A 21118-nucleotide genomic window follows, 5' to 3' on the forward strand; every position below is an offset into this window, starting at 1 on the left:
TCCCGGCCACAAGGCTGGACGACCTGGGCTGCCTCTTGAGTCTCCTTCACTGTCCTCAAGCCCCTGGATCTGATCCCTGTCCTGGGGGCTAGAGCCCAGGGTTGGCCCGACAAGTCCAGGGTGGGCAAAGATAATGAGGCCATATCCTTCCTGAAGAAGTGAGTAAAGTGAAAGTTAAGTCACTCAGTCGTGTCCAGCTCTTTGCAACCCCATGGACTGTAGCCTACGAGGCTCCTCTGTCCATAGAATTTTCTAGGCAAGAGTACTGGAGTGGGTTGCCATTTCCTTCTCCAGGGGATCTTCCCTACCCAGGGATCAAACCCGGGTCTCCCACATTGCAAGAAGACACCTTTACCATCTGAGCCACCAGAGAAGCTCAAGAAGTGAGTACTTATAACTGAAGATTAAATGCGATGACATGTCTGAGAAAATGCCCCATGTCCAAGAAGGGCCAGTCTGAGTCTGGAGGGTGTGGGGTGGGCATTGGAGCTGGGGGTGTAGAACCCTTGGCTCCAAGGGCTGGGAAGACACAGGAAGGGGAAATCAGAGGATCAAAGGGGAGATCAAAGAGGATCAAAGGGGAGAAACAAAGTCAGGCCTGGTCTGAGGCATCTGAGGGGCAGGGACTGCATGAGCTCCGAACCAGGTGCTCCGAATGGTTCCATGCCATCAGGGACTCTGGGTGCCGGGTGCCCGCTCTGCGGACTGCAGACCCTGTGATATTCAGAACAGCAGCTCTGCAACCACGTAAATCCTGGGCTGCTGCTATTCCTGCTGCCTGTCTACAGGAATTCATTCCTTCCAAAGGGATCAAGTTCAGGACACCAGGCCCCCATTTAAAACACGAGGAGTACTAGCTTTCATTTAAAACACAAGGAGTACTTTCCCCAGTGGCTCTTCTCTGCTCCATCTTGTTGCCGGTGGGGCTGTCTGAAATGTGCTCATTAATTGTTGGTAACTTTGCTGATTTTTAAAGCATACTTGCCTTTAGCACTGGTGGTTTGTAAAAGCCCACAATTACTTAAACACACACCAAGGAGAGACTTCATTACATTGACCCACTGAGAATGAAGATAGTGTACAAAAATTACTTTATTACAACATCTTACAAAACAACAAACCAGCAGTCAAGAGCATCCCACATATAGAAAAAAATAAACATATATACATATATTTCCCTAAAACTGAGATGTCCAAAACACACTCAAGACAAAGTCTTAAAAGCTTATGGTATGAGTAGCCTTCATCTAATCATGAGGAATGAATTAGTCCTTTCAACAAGAGAGCGGCCTGTGCAATGAATTACTTTCTGATAGAACCTCATGGAAAATTTGTCCACCTGTTTTTTATCATGATTCTCTTTATTGATCGAAGAACTAGACTCCAAACTCCAAATTGTCATAGAAGAGGAGCTGACATATCAGATGTTTCAGATTCATACTTTGTGTCTTTCCAGGTTTCCTAAGACAAAATTCAATCCCTATTGTCACAACCTAACAAGCAGTAATTGAAAGCACCACAAAAATACTTGCCTTTAAGACTTAAATGGACATTCCTCACTGAAATTACGTCTCACAAAATGGACACAAATGTTTAAAAACTGAAAATATAAATGTTATATGATCCAAACTTGAAATTACTGTAATGCTACTTCTCCAGCTAAAGAAAAATGAACACTTGAATATTTTAAACATTAAAGGTTTGAAAATTCTGTCAGTGCATAAGGAAGTGGGTGGTGGTATAAAAACAGCTGGAAAATGTATTTAAAATAGCTTATTTTTCTGTTTTTTTTTCATTTTTTAATTTTTATTTTATTGTTTTTCTCTTATATACATTTTTTTTCCCATTTTTCTCAAGTGCAGTGTTTTACTTTACATTATTTCTCTTTGGGGAAAGAGAAATGCAGTTTCCCTCCGGTTGAGAGAAATTCACTTCATATTTCATTTGAATCACAGTGACTTAACATTTGAAGTAGGGATATCTTTTCTGAGGAAAAAAAAGTCACTTAAACCAAACTTTCAAAATCTGCAAGTCTTAAAAAAAAGATTCTGAAGTAGAATTTCTACATGGGGGCTTAACAGAATCAGGCAACATTTAGATGCCATCTAGTGGCCAAAACGGCAGCTGGCTTATTAATAAAAGAATTCTTTGAGCAAAAAAATTGTCCATGATTTTGCTGTTTTAGAGCAATGATAGGAAATTATTACTTCCCAGGCAATGGGATAGTGTCTAGGTTACATGAATAAAGTTCAGGTGGTATTTCCACCAGAAGAGGGTTTTGTTCCTTGACCCAATTCAAATAACGTTTTTCCTCGAGCTCTTTCTTAGCAGTAAGAGAAGGCTCTGGAACTTTTTCACGTTGCCCTAGAGTACATTCTTATTTCAAGTGGTTCAGAGTTCAATGGGAAATGGTAGCTTTGTGCCACAGCTTTATGCACAGAAAAGCCAGGTCCAGCCTCAAACCCCTGCTCCACCGTCACCAGGTGCTTTTGCCAACAGGATCATGCCCATCCAGGAAACTCTCTTTCCAGTGATGTGCAGACAGCCAAGCAAATAAACAATGCCGTTGCCTGCAGGCTCAGAGGATCCCCACGGCAACCCAAGCCCTGACCCTGCCTCAACTCCATCACAAAGTGTAAAGCACACCTCGGTTTTGTTAAGAATCTTGGAAAACTAAAGGCAGATGGCTCACATCCCTGGCATAGTCAGTATGGGCTACAGATTATCTCTTTCTGGGTCTCACCAAAGCCTGATAAGATGAGCATTTTTTATTTTTTTGAAATACGTATGGACTATTTCTCAACTTCTAGTTAAATATCCAAGGTTGCAATGACATAAAGGCTGAGAAATAAAGAGCCTCCCCACAGGTGGAGAGACTTCCTAATTTTTCCAGATGGGAAAATAACTGTCAATTGAAAGGACTAGGAAAACAACTCCAAAACAGAAACACAGGAGTCACAGTAAATACTATTCGAACATTAAATGCAAAATAAGCTGATTAACTAAGGTTAATTGTCTTGTATGAGCTACAGATTTCAATTATCTAAGTTATTTGTGTGGGTTCAGTTACCACAGACAAGCAGATTCCACGTGCAATGAAAATGGGATTTGGGGCCCCTGAGAAGTGCCCATCAGAAGGGGGGCAGCCACACACAGAGTCCCAAGGTGGTCCCCACAGGTGGGCAGAGGGTGGTCCAGCTTCCAGCTTCACCAGCTCAGCTTCACCAGTCTAACTTCAGATCTGCTTTGCTCCACACATATTTCCCTCCTCGCTTTAGAAACATCTTCTCATCAAAGCCACTGAATTTTATAGCCTCTTCTACACCCACGTCCAAGATGGACTTGGAAGGATCCTTCCGCCCATTTCTACAGTTCAGGAAGCGCATCTAGGAAATTCAGGACAAAAGTTAGAATATTTCCATATAATTTTCCTATAAAACTCAACTAGAGGGATCAGCTCAAAATGATTCTGGATATTCCGATCATTCCAACAAATGTTTGTGGAGACCTATAAGCGAGATGCTCCCCTGGGGATGCTGAGCCCATTGGACAGCATCTCTGCTCTCAACCAGCTCCCATCACCCATCTGAACATGTTAGACCAGGTAAGTGCAGGATAACCAGAAGTGCATACATGTACGTATCCCTCCATTGGAGGGTAGGGTAATCTGGAAAGGCTTCCAAAAGATGCTGAACATTTGAGTTGTGTTTTGAAATTGTAAGCCGGAGAGAGTCGTATTGTTAAAGCCCAGAAAAAACACAGTGAGTTTGGGAAATTTCAGGTAGATGATATTGCTGGTGTGAAAACTGTGTGTGCACAAATAAGTGAAGAATAATAAAGTGTTCTTTTAAGAAAGGGAGAGAAAGTTGTACGAAAAGGCACTACAGAGCCAGGCAGGTCCCATATCAAGAAGTGTCATGTGCCCTGTTAAGGGTCTTGGTGTTGTTGCTCACTCACTCAGCCTGTCCGACTCTGCTATCCCCATGGACTGCAGCCTGCCAAGCTCCTCTGTCTGTGGGATTTCCCAGGCAGGAACACTGGAGTGGGTTGCCATTTCCTCCTCCAGGGGATCTTCCCGGATCAGGGATTGAACCCGCATCTCGTGCATAGGCAGTCGGGTTCTTTGCCGCTGAGCCACCAGGGAAGTCCAGGGGTCTTGGTTTTTATCCTAAGTTAAGCATCTTGGAGCGAGGAATCAGATCTTCATACCTTATGACCTACCATGGCACAGAGCATTTTATAGTAATTCTTACCTAATAAAAATGCTCTTAAATTGCCAAAAGTAAATTTTGCTCCCACTCTGTTTATTCCAACTATGCAGATACCAGAGAATTTTGAAGGAACATTGGTAAAAATCCCAAGGCAGTAAGGATACTCCAAAAATAAATTCCGTTTGACTTTTCTTCTCTACCTTGAACCCATAAACTAAACACTTGTGTTACCACCCTTACCCCTCTGCTCTGTAAAGAAAGCTCATATTGACAAAAAAGTGAATGACTGTGAAGCGTCACTGATTAACTTGAAAGTAATAAAGTGTCAAAAGTCACAGGAAGCATTTCTTGAAACACCAAATCCAACTTAAATATGGAAAAGCCACTGTTCTTCTTGGAACTCATTTCTTAAAAACAGGTCTTTGAATGGAAGTACTTGTCCTGTGCTAGAAATGTTGGCAAATGTTTCTGAATTGGGACAAAAACAGAAGAGACAGAGGGAAAGGGAAAGTGATTTTTCAGTTTTGAGAATGCCGGGCTATCTTTTCCCTCAGAAGGCAGTGGTATAGGAATGTATCGGTGGCTTTAGGGGACTCCGCAACCTCTTCAGCCCAAAGCCAACGGCTATCTGTTAGAGATAAGTCAGCAGCATCCGAGGAATTAAAGGCAATAATGTGACTTGTGACATGTCCTTCTTGCAAAGAACCCCTGGTGACCAAAGAAGCCAGCCAAAGATGGCATAACAGAGGTGGTCTGCCTTGGGTGATGTCAGCTCCACACAACTTCCATGGACCCGTGGCCACAGGGAAGACACCGTTTAGTGGCGGAGGAGGGAGGGTGGTCATGCAAACGTGGGCACTGGGTTCAAGCCAAGACCTGCCCAACGCCTTAGCTTCAAGATGGACACAGTGGATGAAGTCAGGGCTCTATAATATTGACGCTAATCAGTGACAATAAGAATAAGAAATGCTGGCTAAAAAGAACGAATATGGGTTAAACGGTTATGCTGATTGTAACTCAACTCTGGCCTTGCTGCTTAGCTAACTTTTAAGGGATCATTTTATGATGCACAAGAAATACTCACATATTCATCCAGAATAAGGTAGGAATCTCTCATCTGCAAAGGAGAAATTACAGACAAATTTAGTTTCAGGCATATTTTTCAGTACGTACGCTCAGCTGTCTGCCTTACAATGTTCGTGTGTTTGTTTAGCCTTCTCTCTGGAGTCACCATTTCTCAAAACTCCTGAGCGTCTTTGGATTCATCTCCACAAGGTAAGCCACCTGCCAGGGCCCCGCCCCCACCCAAAATGCCCCCTACCCGGGCCATCTGTCTGTGTCTTCAGATTCCAACATATTCCAGCAAGCTGGCCTCTGTGTCTGCTGGAAGGGTCACAGGGCTCTCTGAAAGCACCTCTGACAAGGAAGCCCCCAGGTTAACTCTCCATGCCCTCCAGATCTTGGAGGGCCCCGTCCTTCACCGTTCAATGTTCCTTGTGTGTGTGACATGCAACCCCTTTTCAGTGAATAAAGCAGAACCTCTTTAATGCTACTGCCTGTGTTCTAAGTTGCTTCAGCCGTGTCTGACTCTTTGCCACCCCGTGGACTGTAGTCCCCCAGGCTCCTCTGTTTATGGGATTCTCTGGGCATGAATACTGGAGTGGGTTGCCACTTCTTTCTCCGGGGGATCTTCCCAACCCAGGGATCGAACCTGTGTCTCTTATGTCTCCTGGATTGGCAGGCGGGTTCTTTACCACTAGCGCCACCTGGGAAGCCCTTTAATGCTATTACCTGGGAGCTTACTGAGGACTTGAACATTGCTTTCATGCCTCGTAACTAGGGACGCCTTTCAGAGGTATGTGGAGGGTGTATCTGTACTTCTGTAGGAAGCTGTACCCTCCATACATGCCCACAGAGGTTCGGGTCTGCACATGTGTTTGTATAAAGGCCAGATTGTAAATATTTTTCAGTCTTGTAGGCTGTTTGGTCTCTACGGCAACTTTAGTTCACCTCACTTTATACCTCTGACATAGGTAAAGTCAGCCCAGCCTTGCCTCTCACACAGCAGAGGTCAGCTAACTTTACCTCTGACGTGGGTGAGGTCAGTTAACCCTTTCACTGATGTAGGTGAGGTCCGTTAATCCTGCCTCTGACATGGTGAGGTCAGTTAACTCTATGACTCAGGCCCCTGTGTTTGTGAAATGGGGGAGTGATGGCTCATGGTCCCTCTGTGAAGAACTCACCAAGTATTAATAGTAATGCTTACTATAACTTATATTTTCTTTGATCTTACATTAACTGCATAATTAAGACAATTTCTAAAAAGTCAAATGCAACAGTGTGGACATATGAGTCTTCTCCTCTGTTCTCTGTCTTCTTTTTGAAAGCTGCTCTGACCCCATCTGGGGATTTTCTTATTCATGCTCTGGCCAACATGACTTAGGAGTCTAAAGCATAAGAAATGAGCCCTTGTTCTGGAATTTCCAATATGATATAAGCATGTGAGGGAGAGATTTTGCTGCATGTTTATTCTTCGGGGGAAGATGGGGAAAGCTTTTGACTGTTAAATAGTTGAAAAATAACAAAACTACCTATTTTAGAAAAATTTAAAGTTATCAAAGTAAACAAAAATGATTGATAATCCATTACCCCAAAACGACCACGGGATGTGTACACACATACCCGTGCACACTAGGATTAAAGGTCGAATGGATTTGGCTGTTGTTCTTTATCTGCACCCAATATCATACCATGCAAATTTATCCTGGCTCCCTAATGTCCTCTGAACTATGCTATTTAGTCAGTATAGCATTCCATACTGACAACATGAGTTTACCTGTTCTCTGTATGTTAAGTACCTTCAAGGTTTTTTTACTCTTCTCCTTAACACTGCAGGAACATAGCTTTGAACAAGGAGTTCTTTTTTCCTTTGGCTTCAGAGAACACTCTGATTATTTCCTCTGTGGAAGCTCCGCAGGGTAGACATGCTTTGGCTGGCATGGTTTAATCTACAGGACGTATGCACTTGTGCTAACAAGACATACCCACTGTTCTCACTGGAAACCGAAAGATTTAGTACAGCTTCTATATCTACCATGAGACTCCTCCCCTCTCTCCACGAAACCCTCCCACATCCCCGCATGGGCAGCCCTTGATGGAGACGCTTTTCTCTTTGGAGCTACGTGTGTGATGGGAAACAAAATGATGTTCACTTTCTATTAATACACTTTAATGCGCTTAGAAAGTTCACTTTCTAACCTTCTGGTTAGACTCGGGCACCAAGCAGGACACGTCCTTGTGGCGATCTAAGAACGCTTCAAACTCCTCATCACTGATCACGAACCGTTCTGCTTCTCTCAGAGCATCTTCTCCAGAATTCTCACCCTCAATTATGAGACACTGGAAGACCTGGAACACAAGGGTAGAGTTGGCCTCCTAAAGAGCTTTTCACCACCTTTTATCCCAGATTGCATTTCCCTCTGAACCCAGCTTCATCCCTCCTGAGCAGAGAAAGTGAAACTGATAGTTGCTCAGTTGTGTCCGACTCTTGGCGACCCCGTGGACTGTGGACTGCAGCCCATCATGCTCCTCTGTCCATGGGATTTCCCAGGCAAGCATACTGGAGTGAGCACACATTTCCTTCTCTAGGAGATCTTCTTGACCCAGGGATCGAACCCAAGTCTCCCGCATTGCAGGCGGATTCTTTACCATCTGAGTCACCAGGGAAGCCCAGCAGAGAAGACTTGTTCTAGAGTAAGGAACACTCTAGAAAGACACTGCTCTGGCAACATGAATATGTGCCCTGAAATTTGGGACTATGGTACTAAAAGCCCAAATATTCCCAAAATATAAATTTTTTAAAAATTGATCTAGGTTATATTTGATCTTTTTTTTTTTTTCATAATATGAGTGAAATGAGGTGAACTTGCTCAGTCGTGTCCAACTCTTTGTGACCTCATGGACTGTAGTCTGCTAGGCTCCTCCATCCATGGAATTTTCCAGGCAAGGATACTGGAGTGGGTTGCCATTTCCTTCTCCAGGGGATCAACACTGGGTAATTCAGCATCTTTTACAAAATTAGAAACTTCAGCTGAAATCAATGTAAATTTATAAGAATATTTTATATATCTAGAAATCTCTCTTAGTGTTCTGAAAATAATCATGAGATGAACAGAATTTGAATTGGAAAGTGTAGGAGAGGAACTCCTTAACTATTACTTTTGGGGGCATCTCTAGCCTTTGGGTTTGGAACATTAGCTAGTTATACCTATTGAGACGAACAGGTTTTGGTGACTTGAGGAATAGAAGCGATTTTTATGTACTATCTATGTAGTAGTTCTTTGATACAACATAATCAGGTTTATAATATGCGTGCTCAGTCACTCAGTTGTGTCCAACTCTTTGCGACTCCGTGGACTGTAGCCCACCAGGCTCCTCTGTCCATGGGTTTCTCCAGATAAGAATACTGGAGTGGGTCTCCATGCCCTCTTAATGAGGGAATCTTCCTGACCCAGGAATCTTCCTGAGATGCACATCTCTTGCATCTCCTGCATTGGCAGGCACATTCTTTATAACTAGTACCACCTGGGAAGCCATTTATAATATATCTGCCTATAAATTTTCAATTTTTTAGATCAGAATTTTATTGTTAGTATATAGACTATGGTATTTTTAAAAGTAGTTTTTAAACCTTTATGTAGAAATACATATTGTTTCTTACTACATTTTAGATTTAAATGATGAAATATACCAGGTGAAATAGGCTTCCTAAAATATTTAACACTTTAATTTTGAGGTTTTCCCTTTAGATTTTAAGCCATTACGTGCATGCATGCCTGCTAAGTCGCTTCAGTCATGTCCGACTCTTTGAGACCCCATGAACCATAGACCTCGAGGCTCTTCTGTCCATGGGATTCTCTAGGCAAGAATACTGGAGTGGGTTGTCATTCCTCCTCCAGAGGATCTTCCAGACCTAGGGATTAAATCCAGGTGGCCTGCAGTGCAGGTGGATTTTTTACCATCTGAGTCAAGGAAGACTCATCTGCTAGAGAGGGAGTCAAATACCACCTCCTACATGAAGTCTTTCTAGTTTTTTGACAGAATTAAACCTTTTCCATTTCGCCTTCCCACTTTATCCCAGCAGACAAAGCTTCATATTACATGAGTTTTCTTCCTCTCTTTTCCTTGCTAGAATTGAATTCTACATCCTATCTTCAGTTGCATTAGTCTGGAGTCCAGTCACAGACTTTCATGGATCCCTGCATGAAAATGACCAGGGCAGATTGTTAAGAACACATATTCAGGGGCTTCCTTGGTGGTCCAGTGATTAAGAAACCTCCTTGCCATGCAAAGGACGCAAGTTCAATCCCTGACCCGGGAAGATCCCACTTGCCTCGGAGCCACTGAACCCATGCACCACAACTACTGGGCCCAGGAGCTGCAAATCCTGAGTCCACATGTTGCCAACTACTGAAGTCTAAAGCCTGTGCTCTGCAGCAAGAGAAGCCACTGTAATGAGAAGCTCACGCACTGCTCCTAGAGAGCAGCCCCTCATCGCAGCAATTAGAAAAAAGTTCCTGCCGCAGTGAAGACCCAGCACAGTCAAAAATAAAGAAATCTTTACCAAAAAAAAAAAAAAACAAACAAACCCGACATATTCACACAAGTCCTCCTGCTAAGCTATTTCAGGACAGTGCATATGGGATGAGTCCTCAGAAGCAGATTTTAAGGCTAGCAGAAAGAAGGACCAAACCCAACTAGCTCTCTGAGTCCAGAGTTTTCTGTATCCTTATCATTTTGGGTGTCCCTGAAGCAAATCTCTGCTGAATGTTCACTTCATTACAACCACAAAAGCAGTGCAGTTGGTACCTTCCAGCGGACGGGGTTCAGCGCGTTGATCTGTTCCTTCATATCCTCGTCCACGTTGAATCGATTGATGACTGAGTTTATCTTGAAGGCCACTCTGTATTCCTTACACCATGTCCTCAGTTTCTGGAGATTTTCCACGTGGTTCTTCTTTCCTTGACCACGGCCGATAAGGACGTTGACCTGCTCGTCAAAGCTGTCACAGGAGATGGCGAGAATGTCCAAATATTCACCTGAGGGATAAGGATCACTGTTAGGCTTTTCTGTCCAAGGATGAACACTTATGTTAAGCTTTTCCATCCAAGGATGAAAGCATAGGCTTTTGGGCTTCCCTGGTGGCTGACTGGGAAAGAATCGGCCTGCCAACGCAGGAGACATGGGTTCACTCCCTGATCTAGGAAGATGCCCACATGCCTCTTCCAAGCAACCAAGAGCAACCAAGCCCGAGTACCACTACTCAGCTTGGGCTCCAAGCCCAGAGGCCACAGCGACAGAAGCCTAGGCGCCCCTGAGCCTGTGCTTCGCACCACGAGAAGCCGCTGTGATGAGAAGCCTGTGCACTACAAGGAAGAGTAGCCTCTGGTGCCCAAAACTAGAGAAAGCCCGCACAGCAGGGAAGTCAGCACAGCCAAAAACAGAGAAATAAAATTATATATATAAAAAAAGAGCACAGGCTTTCTAGCCAGAGGTGGAGAACTGGAGCCTTAGGGACCACAGAAGTAGGCAAAAACGTTGTTTGTTCCTCCAGACATTTAAAAATGTTACAAGAGCTAAATCTGACTACAGGTCAGCTCTTTGTCTTTTACTTTAACATTTGCTTCCGTTTGCTATTGTTCACTAAAAGAATCCTGTCCATACACAATGGCCTGCCTCGGAGAACCCTGCCCCTCTGCCTGAATGTTAAACCAAAATGCTTTTGTTCAAAGAAACACCCTGAACTTGTCCACCTGCAAGAGAAAAGAAACATATACACCCCCTTCCTGAGGGCCCTTGTGGGAATAATTGCAAAATCTGGGGCCTTTTTACTTTATTCCTCATCTCCTCCAGACCCCAATGAGATGGTTATTTTGAGACAATCTGCGATCTGGTCCTTCTGTCAGCTTTTGGAGTCAAGTCCTTATTTCTTGTCTCAACACCTCCTCTCCCGATTTTAAAGCCTGTCGTGTGGTGAGCAGAGCGAGCTTGGACTTGGTAACAAAAATATTTCATTTTTAAATATTTTTATTTGGGAGATTGAACATAGTCATTAAAAAGAATGAAATAATGCCACAGCAGCGACATGGATGGACCTGGAAATTGTCATACTGAGTGAAGTCGGGCAGAAAAAGAGAAACATGGAATGACAGGGCTTGTATTGCAGAATCTTAAAAATGATACAGGTGAACTTATTCACAAAATGGAAACAGACTCACTGACTTAGCGAATGAATGCATGATCACCAGGAGGGAGCAGGGCAGTGACAGCCTCGGATCTGCGATTGACAAGGTGAAAGCACTTGGGACTGACCTGGACACATGCTATGTTCAAAACAGACAACCAACAAGGACCTACTATGCAGCACAGGAAACTCTGCTCAGTACTCTTTAATAACCTAAATGGGAAAAAGAATTGGAGAAAGAATAGATTTATGTATAACTAAACTGGAGGAGGAAATGGCAACCCACTCCAGTATTCTTGCCTGGGAAATTCCATGGACAGAGGGGCTTGGCCCGCTATATAGTCCACGGGGTTGCAGAGTCTGACATGACTGAGCGACTGAGCACATGGAACATACTCTAATACAAAATAAAAGGTGGAAAAAAATAGACTATAGATTTCGGATGTATCTTGAATAGTCTGAGCGTATGGCAACACTAATCCTGATCTCTGAATAGGATAAAAATCAATGGTTGTTCACAATTGGCTGTCAAAGGGTCTGCTATGAATAGTCCTTGCGCTTTCTTGTTTTCTCCCTACCCCAGTGATCTTTTTGATTTGCTGTTTTTCAGTCACTAAGTCATTCATGTCTGACTCTTTGTGACCCCACAGACAGCAGCATGCCAGGCTCTCCTGCACTCCACTAACTCCAGTTTGGTCAAATTTATGTCCATTGAGTTGGTGATGCTATCTAACCATCTCATCCTCTGCCTCCCACTTCTCCTGCCTTCAGTCTTTCCCAGCATCAGGGTCTTCTCCAAAGAGTCAGCTCTTCGCATCAGGTGGTCAAAGTGCTGGAGCTTCAGCTTCATCCTTTCTCTTGCTGTTGCTGCTAAGTCACTTCATTCGTGTCTGACTCTGCGACCCCATAGACGGCAGCCCACCAGGCTCTGCCGCACCTGGGATTCTCCAGGCAAGAACACTGGAGTGGGTTGCCATTTCCTTCTCCAACGTGTGAAAGTGAAGTCGCTCAGTTGTGTCTGACTCTTTGGGACCCCATGGACTGCAGCCTACCAGGCTCCTCTGCCCATGGGATTTTCCAGGCAAGAGTACTGGAGTGGGGTGCCATTCTTGGCCACTTCCAAATTTGCTACTCTGCACTGCCTCTCCAGACCAGTTTCTGAGCTTTTGCCCTAAGGTGCAACACTGCTCGTGATCCTTACTCCTCACACCACTGTCTTGGAGGGAACGCACTGCCCAGGACACAGCCAGCAAACCCAACTCAGTCTTCTCTGCTTACATGGCTCCATAACCCTGTCTTATCTCTCTATATTCAGTTCCCAAAGCTTACTTTTGAATTTCTGACGCTCAACTTTGATTGAGTGACTCCCTTCACGGGGGTTTTGTTGCTGACTTGTGGCCCTGTGCTCCTCCTGTTTACCTTTCCCAGATGGGAAGTACAACCCTCCCCCACACCCTGCCCTCCCCTCCCCCACACCCATATTTCTTCATCGTTTAGGAAAGAGGGTTTCATCAGAGATCCCCGTGAGCATCCTCAACAAGTCGTACATGCAACTACCCTTTGAGTGATTTCAAGATTCAAACAACTCACAGAAAGCAAACACAGAACATTTTACCCAAAGAGTCCAATCAGAACTGTTTACTAAAATGATAGTAGGTCTCTGTGCTGACTTAAATGGGATGGAAATCCAAAAAAAGAGGGGATATATGTAAACAAACAGCTAATTCACTCTGCTGTACAGCAGAAACTGACACAATATTGCAAAGCAGCTATACTCCAATAAGAATTAACATTAAAAAAAACTGTTAAAAAAAACAAAATAAATAGAATAGACTAAATAAATAAATTAAATTAAATGTAATAAAAGCTAACATTTTTCAAATGCTTCCTAAATTTCAGGTACTGCTCTAAGAATATTAATAAGTGTAAGTGTTAGTTGCTCAGTCATGCCCGACTATGTGCAACCCCATGGACTGCAGCCCACCAGGCTCCTGTGTCCATGAGATTTTCTAGGCAAGGATACTGGAGTGGGTTGCCATTTCCTTCTCCAAGAATATTAATATCTATGTGAAAATTAGCATTAAGGGACCTCCAGAGTCTCAGGCTTCTCTGGTGGCTTAGTGGTAAAGAATCCACCTGCCAATGCAGGAGACACAGGTTTGATCCCCGAGTCAGGAAGAGCCCCTGGAGAAGGAAATGGCAACCCACTCCAGTATTTTTGCCTGGAGAATCCCATGGACAGAGGAGCCTGGCAGGTTACTATCCATGAGGTCACAAAAGAGTAGGACACGACTTAGTGACAAAATAGCAACAGTCTTAAGACCAGGGGTTCATAACCCTGATTGCAGAGTGGAATCCCTTTGGAGTACCCCAAGCTGGAATGTCCACACACCACAGGACTCTGAAATAAATAGTCTGGAGGCCAGTTCCAGCGGAGATGTCTTATTTAAAGTTCCTCAGTAGCCAAATACATAGCCAGAGGGGAGAATGACTGTTTCAGTCCAATCCCTCAATTTATACAGGAGACTATTAAAATGAAGTCATTTCCATAAACACTCTAAATATTAAACATGAATAGGAAACAATAAGGTCAGGGCTTGCAAAACTGTCCACTGTGGTCATCTTCCCCCTCAACTAAAGCTACTTTGATAATGGACGGGAGCATCTGCTGGTGGGTCCTGCTATCTGCTTTGCCATACTTGTTTATGAGAGCCCTACCGAAACTTGGCGAGCAGCCTGAAGAGAGATTACAACTAGCATACTTGCTTTTTCCCTCCCTTTGGATCCCCAGCAGCCAGGCCGGAGGCCCAGGATGGAAGGAAATGCAGTGAGCGACAGTGCCAGGGGCCAGAGTCACATGCCCCGGGGGCTGCTCACCGTACTTCTGGAACCAGCTCTCGCGGATCAGGCTCCCGTTGCTGACGATGCTGACGCTGGGCAGCTGCAGCTCCTGCTTGCAGAATTTCACCAGCCTGCCCAGGTACTCGCCCCGGTCCTGGAGGAACGGCTCCCCGCCTGAGAAGTTGATCTTCTCCATACCTGGGACAGAAGGCACATGGATTTTCCTTCTACTTTAGCACTTCATCAACATCCATTATCATTTTAATGGCAAGAGTAGTGTTTTCTCAAGGTAATAGAATGAGACTGGAGAGAAATGGCAAATAGATAGGGAAACAGTGACAGACTTTATGTTAGGGGGCTCCAAAATCACCGCAGATGGTGACTGCAGCCATGAAATTAAAAGATGCTTGCTCCTTTGAAGAAAAACTATGACCAACCTAGACAGCATGTTAAAAAGCAGAGACATTACTTTGCCAACAAAGGTCGGTCTAGTCAAGGCTATGGTTTTTCCAATAGTCATATATGGATGTGAGAATTGGACTATAAAGAAAGCTGAGCACCAAAGAATTGATGCTTTTGAACTGTGGTGTTGGAGAAGACTCTTGAGAGTCCCTTGGACTGCAAGGAGATCCAACCAGTCCATTCTAAAGGAAATCAGTCCTGAATATTCATTGGAAGGACTGATGCTGAAGCTGAAACTCCAATACTTTGGCCACCTGATGCAAAGGACAAACTCATTTGAAAAGACCCTGATGCTGGGAAAGATTGAGGGCAGGAGGAGAAGGGGACAACAGAGGGTGAGATGGTTTGATGGTATCACTGACTCAATGGACATGAGTTTGAATAAACTCCGGGAGTTGGTGATGGACACGGAAGCCTGGTGTGCTGCAGTCCATGGGGTCACAGAGAGTCAGACATGACTGAGCAACTGAACTGAACTAACAGAGAGAAATGGAGCTAGGACATAGGTCCAAGCTCCAAAGCCTTTGATCTTTCTAAAGTGAGTGTGCCCTCCATCCTGGGTTTCCCAGGACAGTCGTGGTTTACGGAGACCACATCTCATCAGTTGCTTTTCCCAGCACCCTGTTTTGCTCTCAAATGTTTCTGCAGTGGGACAGGAGATAAATTATATCATCTCACTCTTCATAAGCTTGTATGATGAGCATTATTATTCAATAAAATATTGTTCCCCAAAGTGTGATTAAACAGGGACAGATAACTGCAGAAAGTGAAACAGGGTGTTGGCCAGCGGTGTAGCCCGTGATGAGTTTGAGGAGCAGGACAGAGGGGATGAATGAACAAGAAGACTGAAGGAAAGGGATGTAGAGATGCGGCTAAGAGCTTAGAAAAGGAGCCATTCATTCATAGTGGTGGCAACACCCATCCATCCTGTCACAGCTCAGGTCAAGAGCTGTGACGATGCTCATAATGGCTGCATTCTATTCAATCTGCTGTGTAAAAGTCAGAGGAGTAGATGATATATATTTTGGAAGCATCTTCATCCAGAGTGGTGGTGGTTTTATTGTTTTAGTCATGTCCCACTCTTGCGACGTCATGGACTGTAGCCTGCCAGGCTCCTCCATCCATGGGATTCTCTAAGAAGAACGCTGGAGTGGGTTGCTGTTTGCTTCTCCAGGGAATTCCTTCCTGACCTAGGAGTCAAACCCAGGTCTCCTGCGTCGCAGGCAGATTCTTTACCAACTGAGCTACAAGAGAAGCCTCTTCATCCAGAGTAGCAATTTTAATTTTAAATGTAATGTATATTTACATTTATTTTCTTAATTTAAATGTAAAAGTAAATTTAAATTTTAATAGTCACCAAAATAGATTTTCCTTCATTTACTAGAAATTTCACTTACAGGACATGCCACCCATACTATACCCTAACCATCTTAACTAACTTTGGTTTTATTTGCTTAAAACTGAGAGGTCGCAATATGTATTACTTATAACTATAATAGTTTATGCTCTATTAAAAAAAACAAGAACATTCATTTATTTGTGCCTTGTAGAAGCTTTGTAAGATTGATATATGAGCTATCATTTTGCTCTATATTTTAAAGAATATTAAACTTATAGTCAGAAAGTCAAATTTCTTGGCACATCTAATGAGTGCTGGAGCAGCAACTCAAATACTGGCCTTATGAATCAAGAGTCTAAGTTCTTTCCACCACCTCAGCCCTCTCATTTGTTCATTCATGCATTAAATCATCTATTCAAAAAATTCATTAGATTCCTATTACCTGCTAGATATTTTGCTAGACAAAAAGATAAACAGAATGTCAAGTTTCAGTCTTAGAACTCAAACTCTTTGGGGACCCACGTATTAAAAACAAAACAGTAAAATAAAAGAGCACGATTTTAAACATGCTGTCACAGGCAGTTAGGTTGCTTGCATACCTTGGCAATGTAAGTAGTGTGCCATGAACATTGGGGCGCATGCTTCCTTTTAATTAATGTTTTCACTTCTTTCTAATATATTCACAGAAGTGATATTGTTGTGTCAACAGGCTTCCCTGGTGACTCAGATGGTAAAGAATTCGCCTGCAATACAGGAGACCTGAGTTCTACCCCTGGATTGGGAAGATCCCCTGGAGAAGAGAACGACAATCCACTCCAGTATTCTTGCCTGGAGAATCCCCTGGAAAGAGGAGCCTAGAGGAGCCTGGCGGGCTACAGTCCATAGGGTCAAGGAAAGATGGACATGACCGAGTGACTAACATGTTCACTTTTTTTTTCATGGTAATTCTATTTTCAGTTTCTTAAGGAACCACCATACTGCTCTGAATGGTGTCTGCCCAAATCTACATTCCCACCCACAGTGTACCAGGGTTCTCTTGTCTCCACATCCTCCCCAGCGTTTGCTATCTGTGGTCTCTTCAATGGTAGCCATTCTGACTGGCATGAGGAGGTATGATCCCTCATTGTGGTTCTGATTTGCATTTCCCTGATAATTCGTGGTGTTGAGCATCCTTTCATGGACACAGACAGTTGGCTATCTGCATTTCCTCTTTGGAAAATGTCTATTTAGTTCTTCCGCCCATTTTTTAACTGAGTTGTTTGTTCATTGATGTTCAGTTGTCTGAGCTGTTTGTATATGTTGGCTATTAATTCCTTATCAGTCATCTCATTTGCAAGTATCTTTTCTCATTCATGTTGTCTTTTCCTTCTCTCAGTGGTTTCCTTTGCTGTGCCAAAAGCTTTTCCATTTTTCAAAAGTGTCTACCAGAGGTGGAATGGATAAAGAGGTGGTATATATAAACCCAGTGGAATACTACTCAGCAGTAAAAAAGAATGAAAATGTTGCCGTTTGCAGCCTCATGGGTGGGTTTGGAGGGCACTGTGCTATGCACTTAGTTGTTCAGTCATGTCTGACTCTGCGACCTCATGGATTTTGGCCCGCCAGGTTCCTCTGTCCATGGGATTCTCCAGGCACGAATACTGGAGTGGGTTGCCATTCCCTTCTCCAGGGGATCTTCCTGACCCAAGGATCAAACCCCAGCCTCCTGGGTTTCCTGAACTGGCAGGTGGGTTTTTTACCACTACTTGCCACCTGGGAAGGTATCTTGCATGAAGAGGACCAGGAATAGCTTTGAAAGTTCACTAACAGAGCCTGGGGTGACTGGCATTCCAGAAAGAGAGAGCAGTGCGATCAGGGTCTGTGAGGAAGGTGTTGGGGGAGAAATGTGTCCCGTGATGTGCTCATAACATGGGGTCCTTCGGGAAATGGGGTGAGGATGGCAACATGGTGCTGCAAGCCTGTGCTCACAAGTTTGGGCTTGGAAGCCAGGCAAGGAAGTTCAGTAGGGGGAGTTATGCATCCAACATATATTTCGGTATGATCACGTACTTTCCATGGGGACACAGGGACAATGAGATGAACTGCAACCGTCCTGGTGAGAAATACCAAGATGCTGAGCTAGACGCCACTGGGAACGGCGGTGAGGTGGGTCAGGCTCTGGATGAGCTGCAGATGACCGGGCAGACATATGGGGAGTGAAATACGTCAGATCCAGTAAAAGTCACTGCACGTTCTCAGCATATAAAGTACCAAATCCGGCAAGGCTGGTGTCAGAATAGGAGCTAGTGGTTACCCTGGGCAGGAAGGGCTGGGGCTGAAGGCGGCAGGAGCTATGGGCACTCTGCTGTTCTCTGCAGATTTACCTGCTCTTTATCAGGATGTGGTCACTGTGATGTTCAGTATGTGTGCAAGCCAGGGCAAATACGTATTATATGTCTGCAGCAGAGTTAAGCAGGTTGAGAAAGAAGCTGGTGATGTGGCTGAGGTTGCTGGCTTAGGAGGTGCTCTAGGGAAGACAGGTGGATGGGAGAGGAGGAGGACAGGTCACCTTAGACCTGGACTGGCTGGGCTCTCTCTAAGATGCCTGCCTGGTACTGATGTGGTGACACTCAGTGAGCAAGTCTCCAGAGCAAAAGCACTGCCTTGCTTGAATAGTACACAGCTTCTCTAAATATTCATGATAAGAACACGCAAATAATCCCAAACAACAAACCCAAACATTGCATTTCTTAAGTCAAAAGTTCTTGTATTTGTCAGCAGCTCTCATCAGCTGTTTCTGGGGAACTCAGTCCATAAACTCAGAGAGTGGCACAACTTCCCAACCTGCATCCTTCCCCACGCTGCTCACTTAGAAGCGGTGATGCTTTGCTCCCCCATGCCAGCCCACTCTGCAGGTTGGGAAGATCTTGGCATCCATCCACAGCTCGCCCTCACCTCCTCTGGCCACAGTGCATCCAGCTGTGTCTTGGGAAGGACTGAGTTCCTGGGAAACCTCTCTGGCCGGGACTGCCCCCCCCCACCCCCCGCCCACCCCAGCCTCTTTGCCCTTCTCGAAGTGGCTGAGCACCTGAGGGCTTTCCTGGGTCTGGGGACTCACCTGCTTCCTTCAGCATCAGCAGACCTCTCTTGGCCTCCTCCAGCGGCAGCACGAAGGACGTTTTGGCTGTGTGGAAGCAGAAGCCACACTTGTAGTTGCACTGGCGCGTGAAGTGGTAATTGACGCTGGTGGGAGTGGTGGGCAGGTCGCCGCCGCCCTCTCCCTCCGCCCTGCTGGGCTCCCCTGCTTCCCTCCTGCCCTGGAGCAGCCGGTTCCTCTCGCCCCCTGCCAGCCAAGATACTGCCCGGAGCTGGAGGAACAGGGGCCCCAAGCTGCTCCACACGGAGCCCAGGGGCTGCAGGAAGACGCTCAGCATCTTGAGAGCGAACGCAACGGGTACCAGCATCCACATGATGGCAGGTGCCCTGTGGCTGCGTTGCAACTGCAGGCTGGCTTTTATACATGCCTGGCACCCTGTCACACGGGAGGAGGGACACACCTTTCTTGACTAATGCTCAGCTGAGGGTTAAGTTTCGATTTCCTTCTTTGCGAAAATGAAAGTTGGAACAGGGCCAAGACTGAAGTCTCAGGACTAGGACCGACATCTGTTTTTATCTGCCCCGTCTCCTGAAATCAGCAATAGTTCAGACTGGATGTGGATGGACATACTGCTCTCGAATCTCTATTTGGATCCAGCAAGTGGTGATAGAGCTAGGCAGAGACATCGCCACCTCTGCAGCTGCTGCATTGCTAGTGCAGGACATAACCTGTAGAAGCATCTGCCCCAGTGCCCTTTACTTGCGAGGGCTCAGCGAGAGTTTGTCCGGAGAGCCAAATAGTGAAGAGTGATTGCATGGTAGACGATTAGAGCAGACTCTATCAGCTCAGGACCCCTTTCAGATCTCAGTTGAAATGCATAGGCACATGAAGGCATTAATGCCTGAATCTTCCTTTAGTGACTCATCTTAATGCATGCATTTTCACATGGTAAAAAGTTTCAAATGTTGAAATTCAGCCATTTATCTATCTTTCCCTGCAGGTTTATGCTTGTCTACACCATTTTTAAAAGACAAGAGAAAAATCAGATGCTTTTATAAGATCCTTCTTTTTTAAAAAAAAATGAAGTATAGTTAATTTACAAGGTTGTATTAGTTTCAGGTGTACAAAAAAGTGATTCACTTATCTGTTCAGTTCAGTCACTCAGTCATGTCTGACTCTTTGCAACCGCATGGACTGCAGCACACCAGGCTTCCGTGTCCATCACCAACTCCTGGAATTTACCCAAACTCATGTCCTTTGAGTAGGTGATGCCATCCAACCATCTCATCTTCTGTTGTCCCCTTCTCTTCCCTCCTTCAATCTTTCCCAGCATCAGGGTCTTTTCTAATGACTCATTTCTTCGAATAGAGTACCCAAAGTATTGGAGTCTCAGCTTCAGCATCAGTCCTTCCAATGAATATTCAGGACTGATTTTCTTTAGGATGGACTGGTTGGATTTCCTTGCAGTCCAAGGGACTCTCAAGAGTCTTCTCCAACACCACAGTTCAAAAGCATCAATTCTTTGGTACTCAGCTTTCTTTATGGTCCAACTGTCGTACCCATACATGACTACTAGAAAAACCATAACTTTGACTAGACTGACCTTTGTTGGCAAAGTAACATCTCTGCTTTTTAATATGCTGTCAAGGTTGGTCATAACTTTTCTTCCAAGGAGCAAGCGTCCTTTAATTTCATGGCTGCAGTCACCATCTGCACTGATTTTAGGGCCCCCCAAAATAAAGTCTCTCACTGTTTCCCCATCTATTTGCCATGAAGTGATGGGATCAGATACCATAATCTTAGCTTTCTGGATGTTGAGTTTTAAACTAACTTTTTCATTCTCCCTTTTCACTTTCATCAAGAGGCTCTTTAGTTCTTCTTTGCTTTCTGCCATAAGGGTCATGTCATCTGCGTATCTGAGGTTACTGATATTTCTCCTGGCAATC

At 44.6% G+C, this 21118-nt stretch overlaps 1 protein-coding gene across 1 annotated transcript; it reads right to left on the bottom strand.

Annotated features, from left to right (window-relative positions):
- RSAD2 (radical S-adenosyl methionine domain containing 2) lies at window positions 1075–19633 on the bottom strand. The gene is made up of 6 exons (XM_018055702.1): window positions 19194–19633; window positions 14332–14493; window positions 10080–10309; window positions 7470–7619; window positions 5296–5328; window positions 1075–3386 (listed from the first exon to the last, which is right to left on the bottom strand). The coding sequence occupies exons 1-6, from the start codon at window positions 19543–19545 to the stop codon at window positions 3222–3224; spliced, it is 1092 nt and encodes a 363-aa protein (XP_017911191.1). The 5' UTR covers window positions 19546–19633; the 3' UTR covers window positions 1075–3221.

This window comes from Capra hircus, chromosome 11, assembly GCF_001704415.2.
Source record: "Capra hircus breed San Clemente chromosome 11, ASM170441v1, whole genome shotgun sequence".
Classification (NCBI taxonomy): Eukaryota; Metazoa; Chordata; class Mammalia; order Artiodactyla; family Bovidae; genus Capra; species Capra hircus.